Source organism: Lasioglossum baleicum, chromosome 6 (genome assembly GCF_051020765.1).
Source record: "Lasioglossum baleicum chromosome 6, iyLasBale1, whole genome shotgun sequence".
NCBI classification, from domain to species: Eukaryota; Metazoa; Arthropoda; class Insecta; order Hymenoptera; family Halictidae; genus Lasioglossum; species Lasioglossum baleicum.
Genome location: NC_134934.1, coordinates 18,685,139 through 18,703,006, shown reverse-complemented (window position 1 = coordinate 18,703,006; position 17,868 = coordinate 18,685,139). Strand labels below are relative to the sequence as shown.

At 37.6% G+C, this 17,868-nt stretch overlaps 6 protein-coding genes across 14 annotated transcripts in view; 2 read left to right on the top strand and 4 right to left on the bottom strand.

Annotated features, from left to right (window-relative positions):
• The window catches only part of Utx (Utx histone demethylase), a 111,466-nt gene extending 110,379 nt beyond the window's left edge, over nt 1–1,087 (bottom strand). For both annotated transcript variants that reach the window (XM_076425844.1, XM_076425846.1), the window contains exons 1-2: nt 803–1,087; nt 43–296 (exon numbers count right to left, since the gene is read on the bottom strand). In XM_076425844.1, the coding sequence (XP_076281959.1) occupies nt 43–296; nt 803–870 (322 nt within the window). In that variant the 5' untranslated portion in view covers nt 871–1,087. The remainder of the gene's footprint in view (nt 1–42; nt 297–802) is intronic.
• Nucleotides 1,088–1,765: 678 nt separating this feature from the next.
• Nucleotides 1,766–5,272, top strand: LOC143209755 (FUN14 domain-containing protein 1). 3 transcript variants are annotated; one of them, XM_076425856.1, is made up of 5 exons: nt 1,766–1,926; nt 2,198–2,263; nt 2,801–2,962; nt 3,079–3,274; nt 4,045–5,272. In XM_076425856.1, exons 1-5 carry the CDS (start codon nt 1,781–1,783, stop codon nt 4,225–4,227), a joined length of 753 nt encoding a protein of 250 aa, XP_076281971.1. In that variant the 5' UTR covers nt 1,766–1,780; the 3' UTR covers nt 4,228–5,272. The 3 variants fall into 3 exon arrangements, with proteins under 3 accessions (XP_076281971.1, XP_076281972.1, XP_076281973.1); XM_076425857.1 differs by lacking the exon at nt 4,045–5,272 and adding an exon at nt 3,361–4,036; XM_076425858.1 differs by lacking the exon at nt 1,766–1,926 and having other exon boundaries at nt 2,251–2,391.
• Ints9 (integrator complex subunit 9) lies at nt 4,650–10,337 on the bottom strand. The gene is made up of 10 exons (XM_076425848.1): nt 9,864–10,337; nt 8,711–8,820; nt 8,343–8,537; nt 7,672–8,076; nt 7,159–7,405; nt 6,793–6,973; nt 6,482–6,717; nt 6,153–6,364; nt 5,865–6,050; nt 4,650–5,625 (listed from the first exon to the last, which is right to left on the bottom strand). Exons 2-10 carry the CDS (start codon nt 8,717–8,719, stop codon nt 5,311–5,313), a joined length of 1,986 nt encoding a protein of 661 aa, XP_076281963.1. The 5' UTR covers nt 8,720–8,820; nt 9,864–10,337; the 3' UTR covers nt 4,650–5,310.
• Nucleotides 8,496–10,985, top strand: LOC143209756 (metallo-beta-lactamase domain-containing protein 1). Its single transcript, XM_076425859.1, has 6 exons — nt 8,496–8,820; nt 9,864–9,937; nt 10,096–10,255; nt 10,329–10,493; nt 10,586–10,708; nt 10,786–10,985. Exons 3-6 carry the CDS (start codon nt 10,105–10,107, stop codon nt 10,983–10,985), a joined length of 639 nt encoding a protein of 212 aa, XP_076281974.1. The 5' UTR covers nt 8,496–8,820; nt 9,864–9,937; nt 10,096–10,104.
• A 243-nt stretch (nt 10,986–11,228) lies between these two features.
• On the bottom strand, nt 11,229–13,004 carry Uk114 (reactive intermediate imine deaminase A homolog UK114). The gene is made up of 5 exons (XM_076425861.1): nt 12,107–13,004; nt 11,819–11,979; nt 11,661–11,729; nt 11,492–11,547; nt 11,229–11,423 (listed from the first exon to the last, which is right to left on the bottom strand). Exons 1-5 carry the CDS (start codon nt 12,175–12,177, stop codon nt 11,367–11,369), a joined length of 414 nt encoding a protein of 137 aa, XP_076281976.1. The 5' UTR covers nt 12,178–13,004; the 3' UTR covers nt 11,229–11,366.
• Nucleotides 13,005–13,157: 153 nt separating this feature from the next.
• On the bottom strand, nt 13,158–16,956 carry LOC143209754 (uncharacterized). 6 transcript variants are annotated; one of them, XM_076425850.1, is made up of 5 exons: nt 16,798–16,956; nt 15,269–15,454; nt 14,366–15,126; nt 13,888–14,039; nt 13,158–13,786 (listed from the first exon to the last, which is right to left on the bottom strand). In XM_076425850.1, exons 3-5 carry the CDS (start codon nt 15,122–15,124, stop codon nt 13,384–13,386), a joined length of 1,314 nt encoding a protein of 437 aa, XP_076281965.1. In that variant the 5' UTR covers nt 15,125–15,126; nt 15,269–15,454; nt 16,798–16,956; the 3' UTR covers nt 13,158–13,383. The 6 variants fall into 6 exon arrangements, with proteins under 6 accessions (XP_076281965.1, XP_076281968.1, XP_076281969.1 ...); XM_076425853.1 differs by having other exon boundaries at nt 14,366–14,871; nt 14,974–15,126; nt 15,269–16,955; XM_076425854.1 differs by having other exon boundaries at nt 14,366–14,865; nt 14,974–15,126; nt 15,269–16,955.
• Between the last annotated feature and the right edge of the window lie 912 nt (nt 16,957–17,868).

The window sequence follows — 17,868 nt, the reverse complement described above, 5'->3', positions numbered from 1 at the left end:
AATGTTTAAATGATTGAATGTTTTATACAAACGATTAATTACCTTTACTATAATCTTCTAAAAGTAAATGGAAATGTCCTAGTTTGCAGTATGTTTTAGGATCTATACTGATCCCTTTATCCTCTTCATCTTCTTTTAGCTCGTCCAGATTCATTTTCGTACTATCCGCTTTTCTCCGTTGCTTTTCAGCTTGCGCTTGAACCAACATCCTTTCTAGATATTTGATCGCACGAACAACTAAAGCTTTCTTCTTGGTTTGCTCCGGTGAATTTAGTTTCAAGAATCCAAACTGCCGACTGTGCTCCCACCGAACAAAAAGAGAACACGCGTGTCCATTAGTCGATGCATTTATTCGAGTAGACGCAAGCGAAACTGTCGTTTCGTTTACTTTTGTTGTAATCGTAACATATTTTAAGCGACACATTGTGTGTTTGCACGCTAGAAAACAACGAAATACATTCTGCATTTGACACTCGTAAATATTTTTTTATTTTTCTGTTTGCTGAAAGAAATCTTGGTGTAAACGCATTCATTCTTGAAGGAGGAACGACCGTTGAACGATTAAAATCATAAAAATACAACTATAAAAGAACCGAATGTAGTACAATCGGACGCGTGGAAAGGATGTCAGTAGGTTGCACGCACGTCTAAATAAACTGATCGAATTGCGCGCCTATTCTGTCAAATAGCTTTTTAGGTTATACGCCGAGTAGTACACGATGAAAACACAATGGGCGAATGAAAGATTCTAGAACCAGCGCATGTATTTTGATTCAGAGCTTTGTTTATACGTCAAGATCACCTGTCTAATTCAGATAGTATCTGTAATTCTTGAGGAGTCAGGTTGATATCGTCAGTCTCCTGGGCCATTTTCACACACGGTAAACAGATTCATTAGAAACAGGAGGGACACATGTTTGCACACAGAACAGGCCGCTTTGCACGAAAATCCGAGTGATTTCTTCAGTCCGCGCCCTCAACAACTCGTCACCTCATTAGGACGATAAGTTTTAAAAAGCGGCGATCAGGTTAAACCAGGATGGCGAATCACGCGACGGAAGACCATTACAACCGCTTACATCGACTTGTAATTCCGGCAGCATAGAACAAGTCTTCCTGTCACGTCCCAAAATGGCGCGAAAATTTAAATTCATTACGCTGAATTGAAACTTGAAACATCTCAATATGGAGATGAGTGATGAGTGGTGTAACAGGCAACAGGAAATCTGAAGAATTGCGAGAAATATATCGAGTACAACACTCACCTCCATATTAATAATCAGACTGCGCGGATCTTTATGCATTTATGAAGGAATTGTCTGGATGAAATATAAAACAGTAAAAGATTCGAAAAATTTCAGAATACGCTGCTGTAATGTTGTTGGGGTGAAATCAATTTTTATTTTATTCCTGCTTTCTCCACGATAAATGCAGAACATTTTTATTTTGCATAAAGATCTTTTCGATTTTAAAAGGATGACTATACATATATTATTAGATATAATTGCTGTATTAATATAGAGGTGGATGGACAATATGAACATCATGTAAATTTCGCAAGAAATATTGTTTGTAATACTTGCACATATTCTACCTTTATTTGTTTCTTTATATATACAAAAAAATCAACAACAATGTATAAATGTCACTATTGTACATATATAGAATTGCTCCAAACAATTGAATGATGTCAATTTTGCTAGAAGTTGTTTATTACATATGTATAATATATATACATGTGTATAGTCGACATCGTTGTTCGTAGTCTTATGCAAGAAATATGAAATTTTGCTTTGAAAGTATCCAACAACAATCGCATTCTCTCTTTGTCGACGGTTTAGCAGTAGTTCCGTTAACGCGACGTCTTTATGTTCCCGAAAACGATTTTCTCGAAGACACCGCGGAGAACCACGGAGAACTCGAACTCAGTGATGCCGAAATCGTGGTACTGTGGTACTAAGCCGTGGTACGAGACCCCCCCACTATGACCTACCGTTGCCCCTACTGGCCTTCTCCAACTCGCTCGCGCGCTACACTCGCCAACGTACCTCTCCGAGGATATGAGAGGTACGTTGGTGAGTGTAGCGCGCGAGCGAGTTGGAGAAGGCCAGTAGGGGCAACGGTAGGTCATAGTGGGGGGGTCTCGTACCACGGCTTAGTACCACAGTACCACGATTTCGGCATCACTGCTCGAACTGTCAGAACAGTTCGAGAGCACAAAGCCATTAGTTTTATCGAAATACTTTGGTGATTTAAAGATTAGGTGAGCTTTACACGTGTAAATACTAACTATTATGGGACATTATATAATTTTTTAACACGACTGAACTTTAACATGGCTAAACTGAACAAGGATACCCTACGGTCGAGAGCAACAAAATTGTTAAAACGGTACCCGATTTTCGTTTCTCGACTTATTTTCGAAAAACCATTATTCTTGTTTGACGAATGACGCGCATATTTCTCGGCCTTAAACAGTCGACCGTCGACCTCCAAATATCAGATTTATGTGATAGAACACTGTAGAACACCGTACTACCGTAAATTCTTGGCAATGTTAATCATCGATATATTTTCGTTCTGACGAATTAACCGAAGAATGACTTCCTGATACTTTGTTATTTAAAGACGCAAAAATGGCGTTTTTGATTTATCCCTTTCACAGTAACTCGTAACAGAAAGAATAATGTGTGACAATATTAGAATATTGAAAAAAATGCATAAAAAGAATGAATAAATAGTTTCCTATTTGATCCTTTGTTTCATACAAAGTATTAAGAGTTTAGTACTCTATTTTCAGTCTTAAAATGAGTCGTACTGTATCTAAGAAAAGCAAAGATGATGCAAACATAGAGGAGATAAATATTTCTGATGAAGCAAAGAGCATGATTGAGAAAATTTTGGGGGACGTTAGCAAAACATCTGCTACCAAACAGATTATTATTGGCACAACGTCAGGATGGTAAGAACTTTCTATATATAAATGAATTAAATACATTATTTCTCACAGAAATCTTTCGCTCTAATATATAAATGAATAAATATAATAAAAAAATATTGATAGAAACTTCCATTTAGGGCGACTGGCTTTATGACGATGAAAGTTGGGAAAATGGCTGCTCTGGCATTCGGCGGTGGTATTATAATGTTGCAAATAGCAGCCCACCAAGGGTACATAAAAGTTAACTGGGATCAAATCCAGAAGAAGGCTGAGAAAATATCAGACAAGGTGGAAGAAAAAGTTACCGGTGAAGGACCTAAATTATTAGACAAGGTAAATTCACAAGTATCATTTTCATTGCGTTTGCTTTTGCGACTGGCAGACTAATTTTTCTAACAAAATATTTACATTATTTATAGGTAGGAAGATGGTATAGGATCAATACAATTGTGGCAACCAGTTTCATTGGTGGTTTCATAATTGGTTTAGCATCCTGAATGAAAATATGCTTTATTTTTTATTAAAATACAAGCAAACAGTGTATATTTATTACTTTTATATCAGCATTGTATATTAGTTATAAATTTTGTTTCTGCTGATGCTCGAATAGAGAAGATAAGATGCTTATCCATTGCATTCATAAGACTATTTAAATCTTCAGCAACTAGTGTGAATAGTGTTCCATTTTTAATATATAAGCGATACAAACAATTGTGGTATGATGTTTGATGTATATGCGATTAAAGCCTAACGCTTTCTAAAAATTGCACACATGCATTCAGAAAATTTTGTATATTTTATGTCGGAAACACTTGATTGTTATGTGTAACGTGTATATACAAATTTATGCACTGCTTTTTCTAAAACAACGGTTTCAAATAAATTACAGTATTGTAAAAAGACCTAAATTATATCTCAGAATAAACAAAACAATATAAAGTTTATCTACATTTTGTTATTTTCATCTTATGGAATTTATTATTTATTTGGCATTTGGCAGTCTTTTGTGTAAATTTGTATGGAATACTGAAAAAACATTTACGCGATAACGTGTAAATCGTAGTGGTAGATAGTCTATTTGGTAAAAGAGTTTATTGTTTCAGGTCGAGAGATACGTTGATAAAAAGTTAGATAAGGCTGAACAATTGTTGAAAAACGGGGAGTCTCGTACACGACGTTGGTACCACTCTGTTACTGGTGACACTACTTTCAAACCTAAAGAATTCCATTTTTTCATCACGTCCTTTGTAGCCGGTTTAGCAATTGGCCTGGCAACTGGTAATTAGGTTTAGAAACGCTGCACTCTGAATGCAACTATAAGAAAGCGATGTGTTCATCCGAAAAGCTATACATACTAACGTTCGAAAACTTGATAACACGGTGAACAATCAATTCGCAACGACGATAACAAAGAGAGAGGAAACAAATGAAAGTTGCAATATATTTCTTTCGTACTTCAAACAAGTTGTGATAACCTTTTTTGTCTGACTTGAATATAAGAACTGAATAGCAGTACAGTTTTGCGTTTCAAATTCAATATGAACTTTTTACGATTTGTCAAGTTTCATGAATCAAAAACTACTGATACAATACAATTTATTATTCACACAAGCGTTCATAGTTCATTAACACACGAAACGTCGAATTACGAAGTTTGTACTCGTTCAGAATGCAGCAAACACAAGAATGCAGTCATCATCTTTATTGCATTATTAGTACCTACAGCTACAGTAGTCATTCGAAAAAAGACAGGCAGGCGAAATAATTTTTTTTTTATTATGCTTTTGTATTTCAACATATTTTTGAAAAATAGTATTGAATTACAAGACACTTTATTAAGCTATATGTTCCGGAGAGTTTTGTACTAATAATATATATTGCGTATGTACATTAAATGAAAAAAAATGATGTCATAAAATGACATTGAGAGTCAAGCTTTTATCCATGAGTAATGTGTTTTCTCTGTCTCGCATGGACATACGATTAAGTTATGTATATGTTTTTCCTGATGAGGTAGATACATGTTTTAAAGAATGTTGTCATTTCGTTCGGGGAGAATCTCTATTTAGTTTTACATGTATGCTATTGCATAAAACATTGTAACGAATAAAGTGAAACATGTAATACTCTGCCACATGATTAATATGTGGATTTGTAGATATTATACAATATAACACACGATGTCTGTTATGTACAGGACGTAGTCATAAATAACTCGAAATGTAACGAACTACATATTGCTTATTACTAAACGAGATGTTCATAAAGATTCAAAGATTCCAATGATGTAGAAAAATAAATTATAATAAAAATGTCACATCACATATAAAATAGTCTCGTTACTCGGCGTTATTCATTTGATTATTCTATTAAAATCGTTTCAGGCACTGCATTATAATAACTCTTAATCGCCTTCTAATCTTCTGGTCACCATTACAAAATATATGTGTCGAGTTATCCCCTATTTGAATTAAAGTATCTTCGTCTTGCAAATGAATACTGGTAGCAGTCGGACTATGCTGTAACTTGGCTCCCTGGATGCCTTCTTGATTGAGTTTCTGAAGTAATTCTTGCGGGTCCACATTACCGTATTCGTGTTTCCTTTCTTTTAGAACCTCCTCCTTGATCGGAGCAGGTGAGCCAGACGAGGCTTTACGCTTTCCAGTTGGTCTGTCTTCGATACTCTATAAACGATTTTTATTTTTTTTTTATTGTTTAATTATATCATACTATGTATACCTATTTATATTTGATAAACGCTACAGCTGTGCGAGAGCCTGATGGATGGTCAAGACGAGTCGGGTTCTCCGATATGCTCGGGAATCCCGATATATTCGAGAACCCGTCCCGATCCCGACTAATATTCTCAACCCGACCCGATATTTTCGATATTTTCGAGTTTTCGCACCCCTCTAATAAATACCTTTATCGTGTACACGTTGTCTTTAACTTCCAATTCGCCAGTAATAGATGCGAGACTCAAGCCAGGTCGAATTTCACTTGGAACTATATTTCCAGCTAATTCAGGTTCGATAAATACTCGTCCCTTTTTCCTTTTTAAAGGTAATTTAATTACTTCGCCTCGTTTGAAGGTAATTAAAGGTTTCTCCTTAAACACACGTATCGATCAAGAGTCAATACTCGAAACAATTTATAAAGAAAATATCAATATTAATATACATAGTTGTAGTACCGAAACACATAAACTTACTCCAACTGGTTCGATTACGAGATCTGTCCTATGCGGTGCTGTTATAGGTGGTTGCGTATAGCACTCGGGTATCACCAAATGTTCTGGTTTTAAATCCCTAATTAATTTATTAGCCTGAGTAAAATTAAGGGATGTGTCTATCGGGCAATGTACCGCCTTCATAGCTAAAGGCTGGAATGGTGCTAGTGCATCCAGATACGGAAAATCTGGTTCTGAGATAATCATTGATTAATTGTATATAATTCATATAATATAATATTACAGAAACACGTAATATATTACGTGTATCAGATACACATATATATATATATATATGTATATATATATACCTGTAAAAATGATCGTATGTAGTGGATTATTACTCCACAACTGAACAAAATGAACCGCATCTCCAAATCTAAGACTAGGATGGCCACAGAAGACAACGCAAGGTTGTCTATAATCAGAACTGAAACCCTCTGCGTACGTCGATGTAAAATGTTTTAATCTAGCATTTTTAACAAGGAATGCATGAGGAAATGGTTCTTCGGGAAGATAAACTTTGTTTTGTTTATTCGTCGACAGCCTGAAATAAAATTTAAAGAAAATCATGTAAACACCTGTGATATATTCTTAATAGGATATGATATCTGAAACGTACCATTCAGCTAATATGTTTGAGTATGCCAAAGAAGATTCAGCTACCGGTGATATAAAAAATAGAGGGACTTGTGAAAATCCCGACTTATCCAGGTGGGTACTGAGGCATTCGAATAAATCGTACACAACGCCAGAGGGGTAACAGGGTATGAGTACGCACCCGCCGGCTCTCAGCGTCATTGCTGAAACATTGTATTCGATAAGAATACAGATTGCTTATGCGCTTTTATTACAAAACTTAATATGTCCAATAGAAAATTCAAAAGACATTAGAAGGATTTGTGGACGTTGTCACATTTTTTTCCTCTTTTTAAGATGATTAACTATACTCGTTCTTCTGTTACGAAATCGGACTTGTGTTACATACCAACAGTCATACAAAGTTCCCCAAGCATAGTATCCGGATTAGCGGTAGGCGTTTGAGTTAAGCCTGTCAATATTAATAGGTTGGCATGTTTTAACGTAGCCTGCTCCATAGGTCGTGGATGCGTTGTCAATGTTGACGACCCGCTTACAAATGCAACTTTCTCATGATCGCAGGATATTAACCAGTTGCTACTACCCAAACAGTATCCAGAACTTATGGGGGTAACCGTTAACGCACCATATATATCCTGTAAAGATTCGATTAAGATCTGCCTGAAACTAATCGTTAGACAGCGGATGTTTATGCAAAATAAAAACTTTATACCTGAATTGCAACAAACTGAAGCGAAGCGGAAGTTTATTTTCTTTCTTAATAGGTTGAATAGATTGAATATAATGTAACAGTATTTTTAAATTTTTCCAATGGCTTTACTTTTTTAAATTACACCTACTCATTTTTCTCATAAATGCATCAAATCCGCTGTCCGCTAATCATTTTGTTCTATTTACTTACTAATTTCTGATCGTATCCAACTGTTTGGATGTACGATAAAGCATTATTAACTGCTGCCATCGAGTACACGTGTTTCCAAGATTTTGGTTTAAGAGCATCGGCTAACGGAGGAGGCAAAACATGTAACATTTCCTTCCAATGTTTAGCTAATGTTGCCCTAGGTGTTTGTTCAATAAATTCTACTAATTCTTCCATGAAAAATCGTCCAATTTGTAGCGTTGGTTCTGTGGCGTATACAATGCCTTTAAAACCAGTGTCCTCTGTTATAAATGGTAGAGCCAACATGCAGGTATAGTTTGATATCAAGATAGCATCAATTTCTGAAAAGTCTATGATTTTCTCCAGTGGCGGAGAAAATTCTGGGGTCGAGTCTACGAATACTCTGCCGCAACATTCTTTTAACTCCTAAAAATTGAATGGTCAAATCTTATTAAAGATGTCTCATATTTGTTAATTAACACTAGGTTTATGGGAAACATGGAAATGACGCGTGTTCCAATATTTTTAATGGAATTGTTCAGATTCATCGATCATCGTGGAGAGAATTATTCAGATTATAAATTATTCTACAAATTTATTTCTTTAGTACATATTATAAAAAAAAAAATGGCTAATAATTAGGATAGCCACGCGTTCGTAAACCTAGTGTTAAAACATGTAAATATCCAAACCCCTTCTATCTGCCAGTCTTGATGATTATCACGAGGAAGCCAGGATGATAAAGAATTGAATTTGGAACTAGGCACCAAAGGCATCGGCATAAAATGTAATACAGACTGCATATTCAAGCCGCAGTCCAACATTAATGTAATGCCCTTGAAACTTAATACCAAACATGGTTTTGTCGGTTCGCTTGATAAACAGTACTGTCAAAGAAAGAAGTTTTTGTAAAAAGCGACTATCATAAACAATACTGGCAATAAAGATTAATAATATTTATATACATTAAGGTTATAACAACGGGCATTACTAAAAGTATTTTATATCGCATATATTATACATAATCAATGTACTAAAGTATTATGATAATCGTACTTACCAATTTCATTTCATATGTTCTACCTCCTTCAACTTTTAATTAATCAAAATAACAAGACCGAATGTTTTGATCCAGTACATATAAATATATGTATTTACATATATAAATACCCAGCTAACCAGGCGTGCCTTGGGCAAGCCGTGCCTAGGGCACAGATCGGCAAATCATTGTCCAATCTACGCTCGGAGGTGCTCAAGTCCCGATTGGCTTAATTTTGGACGACCGTAGGACCAGGGTTTGGACATGGGCATGAGGTCGGCATCAGGTCGGCACGAATCGACCGAATGTGCCTTTGTGGCAGCACTGTCGCACTGATGTACCGCATGCCGAATATCGTTTTACAGGTGAAACAAACAATTCCAATGCCGCTTTTGCAAAATTCACATGTTTTTCTATAAGCGAGGGTGAAACTAATATCCTAATCGCGATATGGAGCAACAAAAAATGAGTATACACATTCGGAGCTAATATCCCGTACATTACTACCGGGCCGGTATATAAGAGAAATTGGCGAAAAAAAAAATACAAATTTTATTTATTTCTCACATTTGTTATTTTTCCTAGACTGCGGATCTTTATGCGAAATAAAAATTGTCTGCATCGATTGCAAGAGACATAATCTAAAATTTGCATTGCCGTACAATTTTCTTTACAGTTCAATTTCAACTAATTGAATACACTTATATTTTATCATCTCCGCGCGAATGGCAGTACTCGATAAGTACTGTCCATCTGATTTTTCTAGACGCCCGAGGCCAATAGAAGAATATTCAACTTTTAAAGCGACCGAGTTTCGCCAATTTCTCTTATATACCGGCCCGGTAGTAATGTACGGGATATTAGCTCCGAATGTGTATACTCATTTTTTGTTGCTCCATATCGCGATTAGGATATTAGTTTCACCCTCGCTTATAGAAAAACATGTGAATTTTGCAAAAGCGACATTGGAATTGTTTGTTTCACCTGTAAAACGATATTCGGCATGCGGTACATCAGTGCGACAGTGCTGCCACAAAGGCACATTCGGCCGATTCGTGCCGACCTGATGCCGACCTCATGCCCATGTCCAAACTCTGGTCCTACGGTCGACACTAGCTCGGCATATGCGCGCACAGGAGGTCGACCAAATTTAGATTTTTGGTTGGCTGGGTACATGTAAACATTGAAAGTATAACCTCTGTGTGGTATAACCTCTTATTGTCAGACGAAGGCTGCAAATTTCTTCAGGTAAATAACTATTTACATTTACATTGTAAATATATATTTATTTACATATGTATATTTCAACTGAAGTCAAACAGTTTGAATTTTATTAACAACAATAAAATTCGAACAAATCAAAATTTCGTGTCTTTACGCGTTTATTATTCTATTTCTTTATTTAGATTCCAGAAATGTGCGAAGTTCATGTGTTGTACGATGGTTATTCTACAAAACTTGAAGATGGAGCAACGAAAGCAAATTGTTCTTGTACATTAATAAAAGCCTCGAAAAATGTGATTGTTGATACAATGACAGCTTGGGACAAAAACAAAATCATACAAGGTGCGGTCTCTGTAGCATCTAAATATGTATTATAATAGGTGCGTATATTTAGTCATTTAAAGTTTTATTTCAGCTCTTAATAAACACAACATTACTCCCGATGAAATTGATTATGTCGTTTGTACTCATGGCCATGCGGATCACATAGGCAACAATAATCTCTTTCTAAACGCGGAACATATGATCGGAACTTGCGTTCATAGAGGAGAAATATTCTTTGAAACAAAATTTGAAAATGGTAATAAAATGGTTTCAAGTACACCGACAATTATAATTCACTTTTATCGTATGTGTAATAAAAAAATACACCTATAATTATTCTAAATACAGATTCGGCATATGCAATTTGCCCATCGGTTATAGTCATAGCCACTCCAGGACATACAGCTGAGGATGTCACGGTACTAGCTCGAAGCAACGTGTCTGGAAAATCTACCTGCTTTGCTATAACAGGTTTTGCTTTCTCTCAAATTGATTCACATTTAAAATGTTACAATAATTGCATTTGAGTGTTGCAATAAATCTTGCAGGGGACCTGTTCGAGAAAGAAGAAGATATTTTAAATCCTTCGATATGGAAAGATTTGGGAACTGTGAAATTACAGAAAATTCAATCACAATGGAGATCATATGTAATAAATACTGCAGATTTTATAATACCTGGACATGGACCAATGTTCCGTGTTACCAGTGAAATGAGAAAGATTGTCACGGATCAAAAAGAGTATTAATTTGACGATACTTATCATTTATCAATCTCACAGTGAGAACGATTGCAGCACTTGAGTTCCACGTTGTTCATGCGATTTTTTGATAGAATTTTCGACAATATATAGATGTAGGAAATAGATTAGAGGAGCTCGAGCACGAGGACTGCCTGCCACGTAGTCTTCGAAAATCGGCCGTGACGAGGCATTAATTCCAAGGTCTGACTTGTAATATATATAATAATAATATAATATAATATATCGATATGCTACGTAAGTATATATGTACATATATTTATTTATTTAGTATAAAACACAAGTGATAGAAAACATTTTTTTAACGTTATACATATACAACGATATGTAATTATTTAACACGTTCGTAAAATAAATGTCTTACGACATCTAAACTGTTTCCACCTCCCCGGTAACAGCAATTGCTTCAATTTCAACTTGAGCTCCCTGTAATATTTTAAATAATTAAACTTGGCAAATTTTACTGTAGAAAATATTAAGTAATTAGTTCAAACCAGAGGTAATTTTCCAACTTGATACGTAGAACGGGCTGGAAAGTTTTGAGTGAAAACTACAAGGAAAAAAAAATGATAAGTAATAATCATGTACATTGTACATTGTACAATATGGGATAAATATATATTTATCCCATATTTGATCTGCTTTACAAGATTCAATGCTTACATTCTTTGTAAACTTCATTCACTCCAGTAAAATCATTAATATTGTTTAAGAATACTGTTGTTTTAACAACTGTAAAAAAAATGAAATTTTTCAAGTCAAATTCAGTCATGAACCAAAAATTTGTTTCCCAGAATATATATTCGGTAAGTAAGCAAAACCTTTTTCATAACTTGATCCAGCCTCTTTCAAAATGTGTCCCATATTTACGAGTGCTTGACGAGCTTCCGCAACCGCACCTCCATCGACAAGTTTCAGAGTTTTCATGTCAATACCAAGAACTCCGGATAAGTATACGGTACGATCTACGAGTACTGCTTGACTGTTCGTGTAAAATTTTTTGTAGCACATTATTAAAAATAGCCAAATAGCCAACAATACGCGTAAACAATAAATACTAAATGGTTGAAGATATTCACGTATAACGTTTTATGTATTACACTGCTTACTTGTACGGCCCAACAGGTTTTGGAGCCAACGAAGAGGATACTATTTTTCGAACAATTTTTTTCGAAGCCATGATACCTTTGTTCCACGTAGAATTGTGTCCACTATAAACTTTAAACGTTACTGATGAAACATCAGTTATGCGTGCCCTCTTTATATACACGTTTAATTAATGATAAACCTTTAACCCCGTCTTGATGGAATTCATATCTTATGTAAGTTATCAATCTCCCCCTTTTTTACGTACTTGAAATGCGATTATCAGTGCAATGATATCTTATTATTTTACATACACATACAAAGCATTGTTTAACAACTTGTACATGAATTTATAAACATTTTCATCTACACATCAATCATTTTATTACTAATTGTTCAGGTGATCAAAATCGATAAAGAATTGATCCTTTCTGAAATATTAAATCAAATATATAATGAATTTCTACTAAAATAAGTGATTAAAACTCATTGCACCGGCACTTGATTTAGTAACGCTGAATAATTTTAAATACACTGTCCAATCAAGAACAATTATTCGAGTATTCAGAATTCGAAGTTAAATGAAATTAGTAATATTATTATAAAATACTATGAAGCTATGTTTAGTAAAGTACATATATATGTATATGTATTGTTACTTTATACTATTTATTCACATAGAATCAATATATTGTTTCCTTATATACTATAATCTTTACATCGCCTCGTACGAGTATAATCAAGAGACTTTTCATCACTCTACATACGTTCTTACTAAATAAAAAAAGCAAAATTTTATAATTTAAGGTATTTGTTGAGATTAAAAACGTTGCGTCAAGATGAAGCACAAAGTAAATATACATCTTTTTCGAGTTAATATTTAACATTTAGGCAGCACAGAGAATATCTTTCACATGTGCTTTTTAGCTGTTTAGCATATACGAAATATGAAAAAAAAAGAACAAAATGAAAAAACAAAAATTTTGAATATCAAGTTTTACTTTATAAACCGACGCGAACGTGGTTTTTACAGCACAATCATACTTTTTATTATATATATATATATATATACACATATATATATATATATACACATATATATATATATATATAAATAATATAATGTAACATAGTATGTTTGTTTGTGTGTGTTTGTATATCGTATAGTTATGTATTCATGTATGTATAGAGCGCATTTGCACACTTGCAGTCCTTTCTAAGCACAACAAATATTACAGTATGTATTGTTGATGACAATGTCTATGAATCGAGAGAATGGTTTGCAACGGATTTCGAGGTTTCAGTGAGCGGCGTTGTTACGTCTTCCGCGTCTCTTACGGCTTCCACTAGGACGGTTCGAAGAGGCCCATTGTTCGTAAAAACGTTCTCTTTCTAACCATTCTTGATATTTATACCACCATTCTTCCCACTTTATGTAGTCGTCCAATGTAAGGTCACGAAGATATCCTCTTGCTTTGTAATAATCATATCTGACACGAACGTCGTCCCAACATTCAAGACCTCTTGGTCCTTGTGCTAGCAGCGATTCGGGATAGTGTCCTGGCGGCGGAGAATCATATCCCAATCTTGCAATTCTCTCTTCACCTTCTATTACTACTTTCATAGCATTTTCTCCGTCCTTCGTGATGCGCATATTCTCCATGTCTCGGCGATCTACGCTCCATTGTGCCATTTTGCCGAATCTATAAGATCGTATTACATTTTTATTATCCTCTCGTTCTCCTCTTCGTTAATTGACAAAGAAAAAAAAATATATACACATATATATATTTAGCAATCGTACCTTTCCGACAATGTCATTCTAGGTGGACCCACGTGCGATGTAGTAGAAGAGCTGTCGCTGTCTTCGCTGGCCGAGGATTCGGGTGGAGGCCTAATCATCTGAGTTTGTCCATGGCTTGAATGTGTTTTTTCTACCTTTACAGGTTTACGCATCTGCACAAGTTCAATAGTTGGTACATTGGAAACAAAACTAAATCTCTGTAGAACTAGAAAGAATTGATTGATAGACTGCGGATCTCGCGTATTTTCGTGAGAAAAGTAAAATAGACGAAAAACGAAATAACGAACGAAAGCATCGGAAGAATTTGAGAGGATAATGTTACCTTAAAGTGAACATATTACACAATTGTTACTTCGATTTCGCATAAAGATCCGCAGTCTACTTATTAGATAAGGTGAGAACAGGTTGTTGTTATATAGTATATAGTATAGAAAAAGCACAATTTGTAATTATGTACATCAACGAAAATATGTTTTACCAATGGTATTGGATCTGGGACACGTGGATCTTCTGGGATTCTAGTATGATGCTTTTCTTTGCGTCGTACTTTGGCTTCTTTCTCTTTAATAGTTTTGTAGTCCTTTTGGTGACGCGGTGGAGGTTGCGGCGTAGGTGGGGGTGTACGCGGACGTGGTAAAGGAGGTGATCGCGGTCTAGTACGAGCCGGTATTACTCGGGAACTCGACGGTACTATTTCTTTCGGGTGTGCTCGAGCTCGAACCGGTGTGAGCGATCTTGAACGCGAATGAGAGGGTTGGGCAATGCGGCGGCGTTCTTTTGGCGAGCAAACGCTACACGATCTATCGGAACAAGTACTGCCTGTACTTGGACTTCGTGCCGGTCTTCCCCTGGTATGCGATCTATCGCGGGGTGAACGTGGACTTCTAGTTCGCGGACTGCGCGGTCTTGGGCTATGGGGACTCCTAGGTCTAGGACTTCTTGGACTGCGAGGATGTCCTCTGCTGGGTTCTCCGCTTGCTGTGCCTCCAACATACAACTCTTTGTATCCACTGTGCCTCCAACGATTCGGGTCTCGCTCCTCTACCTCCAGAAGCTTTTTATTCCAATAACTTGATTGAGACTCACGAGCTTTCCGCATCATGCTATCTAACTCTCTCCTCTTCCCAGAATTTTCACCGTGCGGTCTGGGTTGGGATACATTAGTATCCATCCGTAATTTACTAGAGCTGCTACCACTACCGTTGCCTCCTCTTCGCCTATCATAGTCCCGTGACATTCCTGAAACGTAACAACATTTATAAGTTTCTACTCGATATTGTTCTCTTTAGCCATTCTAATGCCAAGCAGCGCGATCGTGTTCTATTCAGATTTCGCGTTGAATACACCATGGCATTCGACGAGAAACATTCCGAGTGTTTACCTTACAGAGTTGTTGAAACAAGAGACACTGGAGGAGCGAAAACTGGCGATCCGAACTCCTGCGAGAGCAGTGAATACGTTAATTCTCAAAACATGACAGAACAGCCATAAAGATGATAATACGTTGGATTAATCGCCATGAGACCTCTAGAAGAACCAGTACCACTCGTCCTTTGGGTCGACTGGCCTACGTTAAAAATTCTATACGTCACAAATAGGTATCATCTGTAGTGGTCAAGCAGCGGAAAAGTTAGTATTCCCGGTCAAAAGCGTTTCTCAGAATTTGAATTCGCGAAATCCACATGTGGTACTGGACATCACCCGTCGCGATGTCTTACCATCGCCACTCTCCGCATGTCCAGAATTGCAGTACGCTTCGATCCACGATCCATAAATGTTGGTCGCGTGAACTTTGAATGAGTCGAACCAAATTCAGAGATCGCCTTTCGAAGGCGTCGCGTGCACGCGAGAACCGAGGTCGGTCGGGTCCCAAGTTTTCGCGGTTTTTTCCATTTACCGAACCGAGAACTGCCGAGAACGCATCAAGCTGTGAAGTTTATCTCGGGCATTACCCGGGTGTAATGCCGTACCGGCGGCACTCGCGTAGCCGATTACGAGACGCGATAAGACCGACCGACTGTCCGACCGCCGACCGCTCGCTCGTCAGTGTTGTTACACTGATCGTGTGTACACAGTAGACAGACGAGAAAATTCCGTGTACGCCGCCGCGAAGCTTTTTTCGCTTATATCGGGACATCGTCGCGTCGGGGATGTCGTACGCGGAATGCGGAATGTCACCTTTTCGGTACGCGTCGGAGTCGGAGGATATCTTGTCGCGAACGACTCATAGCCACACCGAAACGCGACACGGAATTTGTGGCTCGAGTAACGGATACGTCAAGGTCACGCAAATGCCCGACTGCACGATTTCGTGACCGGTAGAACCGTGTTTCTTGCGACACCATTTCAGATATTACCCGGGCAATACCTTAGCTAGTGTCGTAACGGATACTTTGAGAGTCGCGGAATACCCCGAGCACAGACTCGAGGAGATAAAGAGAAAGAGAGAGAGAGAGAGAGAGAGAGAGAGAGAGAAAGTGTCCGAACCGAACCGGTATGTATTTATACGTATACGCGCGTATTATAGCCTCCTTCGCTCCTTTCTTTCATGAAAAGCGAAGGTCGACTCTCCTCGCTTTTTCCCCCGGTTTTGCTGGTACACACCTTTGCACTATTTCTTTTTGTTTTGGTTTTAATTAATTATCTTTCTTTATTTTTTTTTCTTTTTTTTTGTTTGGTTGTTGTTTAACGTGGCTTCACAAAACTTTTACTCGACGGTACTTGAATAGATCTAAACTCTGGCAACGCTGGTTGCTACCCGTACCGAAACCGAACCGAAGCGTCAGAGGCGTTCATTCGCTCGCAGTCTACGGTCACTTTGAAAATCAATCGCCCACCCAGTGAGCGCTACTCGTGGAATTTTCACGACGTTCACCGGGCTCAAGAACCTTTCGAAATAACGACACTCACTTTTCTCACCGCGGCAACTCGCAAACTTGCATTTTCTGGCACGAATCTCGGTGATTCACTTCCGCGTGACGTTCTACGAATGGAGATCGTTCAAAAGACTTTTCTTCGACGAGACAAGCCGCACCAAATGCAGAGGATGCATTCCAAGCAAAACGAACAGCAGGTGTCGCTCCGATCGTTCGATCGTGGACCATATAAACCTATAGACACGGCACCATTGATCTGATCTGATATGTCTCGTCGGTGCAGTGCAGACCATGCAGACGCACTGACGCACACACCCACTATCATTGGGCAAATCTTTCCCCACCAATATGTCAATTAGAAAGAGAGCGCACCACGACCAACCAGCTCTCTCTCTCTCTCTCTCTCTCTCTCTCTCTCACTTTTGTCTCCGCATCATGTTTAGCGTTTAGCCTGGAACAGCTTCTACATTATCTTTAGCATGGAACAGAACCTACACCATCTTTAGCAGGAAACAACCACCGACGAGATAAAATGGGGTCTGTTTCCTGCTAATGATAGTGTAGGTTCTGTTCCATGCTAAAGATGATGTAGGAGCTGTTCCAGGCTGAACATGATGCGGAGTGCGGAGACAAAAGTGGCACAGCCAAACCCCGGACGTGAGCACGTCAGCAATGATAGGTCTATTCATATATCTCGTCTCTGGTACTACCGTACTACAGTACCACGGTTCTGGCCACGGTCCCACGGTCACCGACGAGATGTCGGTGCCACGGTGGTTCTGGCGTGGAACGCGGATGGTTAAATATTCAATGAAATTGTTATTCAAGGGCTAAAAAAATTGGTGGGTGTATACCGGAGAATCCTCTGTGTCTGTATTGTACAATAAAGATAATTTATTCATGCAAAATGAGAAATATTAGATATTTATTACAGCAGCAAATGATTCGTGCCGCTTTTCCCATAAGACGCAATGTTAATTCCGGCACGAATTATTTGTGCTTCGTATACGTACTTACAGCGCCATCTAGCGGCAAACCGCTCAAACTGTTAGCCAAATGTTACCGACAGAGCAAGTCAGGCCGGTAACAGCGCCATCTAGCGGCA

Bases quoted from the DNA above. Each gene is read 5' to 3' on its own strand.
- LOC143209755 (XM_076425856.1), top strand. From the start codon at position 1,781: ATGAAATTTTGCTTTGAAAGTATCCAACAACAATCGCATTCTCTCTTT. The intron at 2,264-2,800 runs GTGAGCTTTACA...CTCTATTTTCAG, and splicing joins TTTGGTGATTTAAAGATTAG to TCTTAAAATGAGTCGTACTG. The intron at 2,963-3,078 runs GTAAGAACTTTC...ACTTCCATTTAG, and splicing joins ATTGGCACAACGTCAGGATG to GGCGACTGGCTTTATGACGA.
- Ints9 (XM_076425848.1), bottom strand. The intron at 8,077-8,342 runs GTTTGGATATTT...TTCAATTTTTAG, and splicing joins AAGACTGGCAGATAGAAGGG to GAGTTAAAAGAATGTTGCGG. The intron at 6,718-6,792 runs GTACGTTTCAGA...ATTTTATTTCAG, and splicing joins TCAAACATATTAGCTGAATG to GCTGTCGACGAATAAACAAA.
- LOC143209756 (XM_076425859.1), top strand. From the start codon at position 10,105: ATGTGCGAAGTTCATGTGTTGTACGATGGTTATTCTACAAAACTTGAA. The intron at 10,256-10,328 runs GTGCGGTCTCTG...GTTTTATTTCAG, and splicing joins CAAAAACAAAATCATACAAG to CTCTTAATAAACACAACATT. The intron at 10,494-10,585 runs GTAATAAAATGG...TTCTAAATACAG, and splicing joins TGAAACAAAATTTGAAAATG to ATTCGGCATATGCAATTTGC.
- Uk114 (XM_076425861.1), bottom strand. From the start codon at position 12,177: ATGGCTTCGAAAAAAATTGTTCGAAAAATAGTATCCTCTTCGTTGGCT. The intron at 11,730-11,818 runs GTTTTGCTTACT...TTTTTTTTACAG, and splicing joins TGGATCAAGTTATGAAAAAG to TTGTTAAAACAACAGTATTC. The intron at 11,548-11,660 runs GTAAGCATTGAA...TTTTCCTTGTAG, and splicing joins GAATGAAGTTTACAAAGAAT to TTTTCACTCAAAACTTTCCA.
- LOC143209754 (XM_076425850.1), bottom strand. From the start codon at position 15,124: ATGTCACGGGACTATGATAGGCGAAGAGGAGGCAACGGTAGTGGTAGC. The intron at 14,040-14,365 runs GTAAAACATATT...GAACTTGTGCAG, and splicing joins TCCCAGATCCAATACCATTG to ATGCGTAAACCTGTAAAGGT. The intron at 13,787-13,887 runs GTACGATTGCTA...ACGATCTTATAG, and splicing joins AGAATGACATTGTCGGAAAG to ATTCGGCAAAATGGCACAAT.